Below are 8,071 nucleotides of genomic sequence, written 5' to 3'. Positions count from 1 at the left end.
TAGTTAAATAACTTTGCAAGGTAAAAGAAAAAGAAATGAGAACTATGGATAGCCCCCCAGAGTTCCTCAGATTGTTACTAGGAAAACATTTTGAAAAGACTTAAACTAGAGCCAGACTTCCTAAAAGGAACAAAACCATTTCCATTCAAACTAGCTGTGGCATCAAGGAAGGCGTGAGACATAACTAAAAACAAGCGGGATTCAAAACTCAAGGTGCAAATCCCTACTAATTTTCAAATTCCATCCAATTACAGAAATAGTGATTTCTGAGACGTTTATTCCATTCTCAAAATAAATGGAAATTGCCAGTTCATTTTCTTGGAGGAGAGAAGTAATCCTATGACTAGAGATTTATAAATTACATTCAGACATTCTGCTCTCTGGTTGTATTCTTTTATTAGATAATTTGAGAATTGTTTTTTATGCAGTCTTGGGAGCCCGAGTCCTCTTCTTCTTCACCACCACGGGCTTCTGGCTGCGCAGAATTGCACTGGCCCGACGCAAGGCAGCCTGGAGGAGAGAGGGGAAAAAGGGGGACGTGAATAAAGTGAAATCCAGATATATCTCTTCTCGCCTCAAATGCAGATTTCCTAATGTTTATACCTGTGCTCTTTTTCTCATTCAACAGCATTCCTGAATCAAGCTTTTCACCTTTTTGTCAGTATGTGTACCAATTCTGATTACACTCTTATAATCTTAAGTGAGATATGGGCAATAAAATGCCTACAACTATCAGGGTGCCCAAGCATTCTCAAAAGGGCAAAAATTTGGCTGAGTCAACAAAAAATACACAAGATTTGGCTTCCAGGTTATTCAGCAACTAGGCCCAACCTGTTGAGACTCCTAAACCCTGGGACAATTCACAGAAGGGGGGGGTGTTGTTTTTGTTTTGAGTTTGCTTCATAATTTGAAAATAACACTAGCAATAGCACTTAGAATTATATACTGCTTCAAAATGCTTTATAGCCCTCCCTAAGTGGTTTAGAGTCAGCATATTGCACCCAACAATCTGGGCCCCCATTTTACCAACCTTGGAAGGATGGAAGACTGAATCAACTGTGGGCAAGTGAGGACTGAACTCCTAGCAGAGAGCTGAACCGGCCTATAATACTGCATTCTAAGCATTGTACCATCACGGTGCCTATACAGTATATACCTTAACAATGCCAAGGCTTAGGATTTAGGTACAAAGACTAGCATTTTGCATTCCTTTTTAGCTGGACGGAGAAGTTTGGTTTACCATTAATCACTACTATGTACTAATTGGATTAATGGAAGCTGTAACATCCATCCAAGTGCCACTCTGCAGAGTGAGAATCCAGGAGGTTGACTTACCATGCGCAGATCCCTGCGGTAATTATTCTTGCGAATAATATGGCGGAGGCTGCTGAGAGTGGCCCGTGCATTCTTGTTGATGGTGACTTTTTCATAAGAAGTGGCTGGCTTTCGCTGGCCTGAGAAACAGGAGTATAGATTATTAATGGGGCACTGTTTGTAGGTCCTGCTAGATATACTTGGTATCTACAGTTAATGCTGGTTTTTACATGTTGTAGACCAAAATATCTCATTGCAAGAGAATTTCAGAATACACCTGTTTATCTAGAGATTGTTAATTATTTTAAATGCACTGCTTTGCAAAAAAAAAAAAAAAAAAAAGCACCTTTGGGACCACCATGACTTGGATGACTGAAATTCTCTTTAGCAACGAGTGCTTTGCAAACTTAAGATTTAATTTAGAAGCATTTTTGACATGTTAAGTTGTATTTTTGAATGGCTCAGAATCAGTGTGAAATCTAATAGTTACTTCTGGTTCCACAAAACTGAGCTAAATATAAATTCATTAGCACTTTATATGCAGACTTGGATAACTTCTTTTGCCCTTTGAGCTTCCATCATTTTGCATTATCTATGGCTCAAGATCACATTATTTCTATCCTTTCCTGAATTGCCTAGAAAATGAAATTCAATGTGGAGAAAAGTAAAATTTTCTACTTAGGCTAGAAAAACCAAATGCACAGGTATAGTATAGGTGGTACTGGCTCAATGGCAGTTAACTGTGAGAGATTTTGGAGCCCTAATAAACAATCACTTAAATATGAGCCAATAGTGGGCAGCAGCAGCTAAAAAAGCCAATGCAATCCTAGGCTACATTAACAAAGCGATGGAACCAAGATCGCATGAAGTATTAGTAATGCTTTATAAGGCCTTGGTAAGATCACACTTAGAATACTGCAATTTTGGTCACCATATTGTAAAAAAGATATAGAGACTCTGTAAAGAGTGCAAAGAAGAGCAACTAAGATGATTAGGAAGTTGGATGCTAAAACATGTGATGAATGGTTGCAGGAATTGGGTTTGTCTAGTCTAGTGAAAAGAAGGGCTAGGAGTGACATAATAGCAGTGCTTTAATATTTGGGGGGCTGCCACAAAGATTAGGTCAACCTATTTTCCAAAGTACCAGAACGCAAGACAGGAAACAATGGATGGAAATTATTGAAGGAGAAAAGCAAGCTAGAACTAAGGAGGAATTTCCTAAAATTGAGAACAATTAACCAGTGGAACGGTTTGCCTTCAGAAGTGGGTGCTCACTCTAGGCTTTTAAGAAGAAACTGGTCGGCCACTTGTCTGGAATAATATCAGGTTTCCAGCTTGAGCAGAGGGTTGGACTAGAAGACCTCTGAGGTTGCTTCCAACTTAAATTTGTTCCGCCTTCTCTGTTCAGTAGGAATTTGACTTAAGCAGAGAATACCCACCTGCATGCTTCTTAAGGACTACAACAATACCCTTTCCATCAGCAGCTGGTTCTACTCCTACTGTCTTGCGATGTATCAGACCATTGTAGCGGAAGGAGTTACGGGCCTTCAGGTTGTTGGGCTCCTTTAAAGAAAGAAAAACACTTTTAGAATTCCTTGTAACTTATAATGAAAGGTTTTGCAAGCTCAAGGCAGAATCATTTATTTGAAAACAAATATATGTGGGAAAAAGTAGATTCAAAGCCTAGGAAAGCCTAATAACACCCTAGAATTATTTGCAAGAAGGCTGTTGGTTTTGAAGATAGTAGATGTGGCTCACCGTGCTGTAAGTTTGCTTGTTCCTTTTAATAAGGAAACTTGAGCAGTTGCGAACAATCATCCATTGCAGATGAGCAGACATTGTGGAGAATTCCTGGGCAAGGAAAGACCAAACATTAATAAATGTTTATACAGTTCATTTAATTTCAAAATCCTAGCACTGAGTGATTTGTTTTGAAGTCCAACAAGTATTCTTATTCCTTTCAATACAGAATATATATGTTTAATGCCACTGCTACTTGCATTTCAAGTGTATGCTTCCTATTTGATATCATTCTATGTATGCAGTTTAATTTTTTTCTAGGTCTTTCAAAGGAATATAAAATAATGTAGCAAAGGAGCTTTCTCCAACTCAATTTTCTATTATTCCCAATTCCCATGTTTTTCATGCTATTTGAGGACTCCAGAATTGAGTATCTGGTAAAGATTATTTTTAAAAATGAAGAATCTAACAAACATAAAAAATCGACAATTTGAGTAAATGCCAATAAGGGCTAGAAGATTTTACTGCCCTACAGATATTCCAGCAAAGCCGGAAGAGTGGCAAGTATGAAAATAAATACTTAAGGGTAATTTTCTTCCATAATTTCCCTTCCAACTAAGAAGTCACATTAAAGCAAATGTTACTTTAAAAAAAAATAAACGCTTCCCTACAAAGACTGAAGCAGACCACCAGGTATCCGCTCGCCTAATATGTAGTTTAACTGCCAATATTACAAAAGTCGCGAAGGCATGTTTTAAAAAAGGAGGAAACGCTCCACATCCTTCTGCCTAAGAGAAACAGCGTTCAGGGCAAGGCGTAATTCCTTAAAAATAAATCCCATTGAGATTCAGTGAATCCGTTTTTAATAAATTTAAATCCGAGCTTGAATATAATGCGATTAAGGGGGGGCACATTCATTTGTCTTCCTGGGCATCTGAATTCATAACACATGGAGACGGCAGATTAATATTTTCAACCATGTGGCGCCTTTCTAACAGTCCCTCACGAGACTCCGTCCTTATCCCCCATTTCTTTGGGCCCACCCCACTGCAGCGTCTTCCCTTTGGAGAAACACGCGGCCTAAACCTCACCCTCTTGTCGATACTGCGACCGGAAGCGGAAAAAGAAGGGCTGAGCCGCTGCGAGGGGGTTTTATAGGCCTATCAATCAAGCTCCGCCTCCTTCGAACTCCAGTCTCTTCCGCTCTGCAATCGCAAAGCATTTCCGGTCCACGATTGAAAGGCTTTCTCCGCCTGAGCCATCCATCCGTGTAAAAAAAATCAAAAAATCCACAAAGCAGTTTCATCATAGAGATGTCAAGGTTAGAGTGGCAACAACTAGAGAGGCCCAGAAAATGGCCTCGTTCGGAAATGATCGGATTCGCTTCGGGGAGTCTCGTAAACGAATCGGGTTACTTCGGCGATAGTTTCGGAGGAGCTCGATAGTCGGCCGAAAACGGCCCTCCGTGAGTTCTCAGAAAAGTCACGTGGGTAGGAAAAAGTTCGGAATTTATTTTCAATCATGGCAATAGAACGTTGAGAAACTTTGAGAGGCGAACACCCTGATTCGGGACCAATCAGAAACCGCCGGAAATGTTTCCCCGGTTATATACTCGAATTCCTTTGTGCCCTTCATAACAATAGGAAGTGTGTATTGTTTACCTCGCTCCTTTGTTGAATTGTTGTCTTTTGCAGATGCGGAGGGCAATATTTAGTTTTGAGCCCTGGAGTAGCATATTGCGAATTGAAAAAATAGTTTTTTTAAAAAAAAATGTAGTAATCATTGGGAGTAATACAGTCGGGCTAGGAATTCTGGGAATTGTATTCCTAATAGATATGGAAAGTTCCACAGTTGTGGGAGGAGGCTACAAGGAGTCTACTTAGATCAGGAGGGAGCCCTAAAAGATCAATTAGTCCAATTTACCAGGACATTGTCTTTATTTTAAAATAAAATCGTTTAATTTCGTTAACTTGACCATGTTGAATTTTGGGGATGGTTACAGCAATTTATTTATTATGAAATTTATATGCCATCCATTTTGCCAAAGGTGATTCTGTAGCTTAACAGTCATTCAGTTAAAAATACAATATAAAGCATTACAGTAATAAATAGGGATTTAAATTTAAAATTCAGTTAAAATAAAATTGACTAGGAGGGAGATGGAGGGAGCAAAGTGTGGTCTTCCATTAAAGGTAAAGGTTCCCCTTGCACATATGTGCTAGTCATTCTAGGGGACAGTGCTCATCTCCGTTTCAAAGCTGAAGAGCCGGAATGACTAAACACCAAAGGTGCATGGAACACTGCTACCTTCCCACCAAAGATGGTTCCTATTTTTTCTACTTGCATTTTTACGTGCTTTCGAACTGCTAGGTTGGCAGAAGCTGGAACAAGTAATGGGAGCTCACACCATTATGCGGCACTAGGGATTCTAACTGCCGACCTTTCTGATCGACAAGCTCAGTGTCTTAGCCACTGTGTCCCTAATTATCATTAGCTATTTCAAAATGTCATAGTCCAGCGGGACACATGCCAACAATTTCCTGGGTTGACTAATTTACATATTAAATTTATACCTTTCATTCAAAACATTTAGCCTTTTTGTCACCCTAACAATAAGCCTGTGAGGTAGGCTGGTGTATGTGAGAGAGTAACTTGTCCAAAGCTGAAAACTACAGAAAGAAACAACAACAAACTTTTGGGTTTTGGCAGAATGTGTAAGGCAAAAACAATTTTTCAGTGGTGGGTTGAGCCCAGAAAATAGATTTGATTATAGATTTGCAAAGTTTTTTTTCCAGTAGATCCATCTAACCGTTCCAAAAATTTGCAATTTTCTTCTCCTGTCAAATATTTTCCAATGCAAAAGAAGGGGCTAGGAAGAGAGATTTAGTGTTCAGCCCAGCCTTCCTTTCCTCCAGGCAAATCTATATACAAATCCCCCAAAATTATTACATCTGCTAATCCCAAATGACCTGTTACCCCAACAACCAGAGTTCAGACTGGAAAAATGGGATTGACCACTTGATGGCAACAGAGAGTTACTGAAAGATCTTTGCTGACACCTAGTGGTTTCTGAAATTTTGCAGACTGAAAGTATTCCATAAATTGATCCCCAAGATTTGTGTGAGATACTGTGGGGTAGTTGGAAAATTAACAGAAGAAAATTTAGGCATAAAGAACTACGAGGATAGGAGTTTATTAGTGACTTGTGTTCTAAATCACAGCATGTACAGTAGTGGCCAAAATTGTGGAAACCTTTTGGGAAAAGTGTACAGTATTTTTGAGGTTTGATGGCTAATAACACCACTTTTTTTGTAGTAGTACCATAAAATTATCCTCTGTCCAGGTAACATGGGTTTTAGCCTAGTTTAGTCTTTTCAACCTTTGTTTGAGAGACAAAAGTTGCTTTTTTGTGCAATTCCAGATTTTAGGCCAAATTCCTGCACTGAACAGTCCTTGCATTCAACTTCACATTGCACTGTGCCATTTCATCTTGTATACACCCAGATGATTTTCTTCTCACGTAGGCACATTCTCTTAATTCTTCTATCATCACTTGCTGTTGTGCACCTTTTCCTGCCTTTACCAGAGTGGTTCGTAGTGACTAGGACTACTTATACCTCTTCAAAAACTTTGGTTAAGTTTCCACCAATTTCTTCTAATTTCTTTATAACTGTAGCCTTGTTCACTTAATAATACTATTTTACATCGCTTTCTGGGTGACTAGTCAGCTTTTTGCACCATTAATTTTTTTACAAGCTCACTAAATGAAAGAACAGAAAAAAAAACAACCGTAACCAACTTGATAGCGATCACATAACACACTGACAAATGTCCTCCTCTCAGCTTCAATACATAACATCAATAACTGAATTCTACTGTGATCTGATTGGCTCATTGCCAAAACAAGATGACACCTGATTGGCTCTCTAAACACTCATGCTCATTGGCTACAATCAGATGAAGGAAAACTACCAGATATCAACCTAAGCAAGTTGTGCTTCCTTTTCTGGTTATTTGGCTATAACATTTCATAGAATATAGATAATTGAACTAACTTTGCTGCATTACATTCTTGATTAAATTATCTTTCCATTGATATATAATTTTATGGTACTCCTAAAAAAGTGTTCTTATTAGCCATCAGCCCTCAAAAATACACTTTTCCCACAAAGTTTCCACAATTTTGGCCATTACTATATGTGTGTTTGCCTGGAGGAAAGGAAGGCTATATTAATCAACTCAGGGAATTGTTGGCCTGGGTATGACATTTATAAATAAAATCTTCAGAACTTGGATGGTCTTCTGTCAGAGATGGGATAGTGCAGTATTGGCGAACCTTTTTGGCACAGAGTGCTGAAACAGGAGAGAGCCTGGTACGCGTGCACTTCTGTGCGGCTGCTCTTCCAGTTTCCGGCATGTGCATGTGCAACGGGCACCTGGTCTTCCAGTTTCTGGCACTCCCAATGCATGAAAGACCAACTGGTTGGCAAGCCAGAACCCAGAAGAGCAATGGAGAGATGGCCCTGTGTGACACTTCTGGCACGCATGCCATAGGTTCGCCCTCACAGGGATAAGTGGATCCTGCCCTGAATGGAGGGTTAGACTACATGACCTTTATGGTCCCAACTCCATGGTTCTTGCATGCAAAGCATAAGTAAACACATCTCCACCATCTCACACCCAACCATCTTGTATCTGTGATGTTCTCTGCTCCTTTCAGTTAATTTCCTGGGGTATTTTTATTCCTTGAGAACAAAGCAACAATAGTCTATAATGGGATATTTTTCCCACCTTTCCCCCACCCACCCACCCTGTTGCATATCTACCCACTGAAGAAGTAACTGAGTCCCACCCTTACCAGACTCTGCAACGCCTCCCCACGCACAGCAATTAGTTTTCCAAACACTTCCCCTTTATCTCTTCTTCAGAACATTATTTTTTCTGTGTTCACACCTTTTGTTCTGCCTAGGATTTAGATTATGTTTTTAATGCTGCCTTGTGACTTGCTTTATCTCTC

The 8,071-nt window shown here is 39.5% G+C and overlaps 1 protein-coding gene across 1 annotated transcript; it reads right to left on the bottom strand.

Moving 5' to 3' along the window:
* Positions 1–379: 379 nt before the first annotated feature.
* RPL28 (ribosomal protein L28) lies at positions 380–4,203 on the bottom strand. Its single transcript, XM_081931962.1, has 5 exons — positions 4,146–4,203; positions 3,073–3,165; positions 2,754–2,877; positions 1,336–1,454; positions 380–510 (listed from the first exon to the last, which is right to left on the bottom strand). Exons 2-5 carry the CDS (start codon positions 3,151–3,153, stop codon positions 421–423), a joined length of 414 nt encoding a protein of 137 aa, XP_081788088.1. The 5' UTR covers positions 3,154–3,165; positions 4,146–4,203; the 3' UTR covers positions 380–420.
* Positions 4,204–8,071: the final 3,868 nt, after the last annotated feature.

The sequence above is a fragment of the Natrix helvetica genome (assembly GCF_964273705.1).
Source record: "Natrix helvetica genome assembly, chromosome: Z".
Taxonomy (NCBI): Eukaryota; Metazoa; Chordata; class Lepidosauria; order Squamata; family Natricidae; genus Natrix; species Natrix helvetica.
This window is presented reverse-complemented; position numbering and strand designations above follow the sequence as displayed.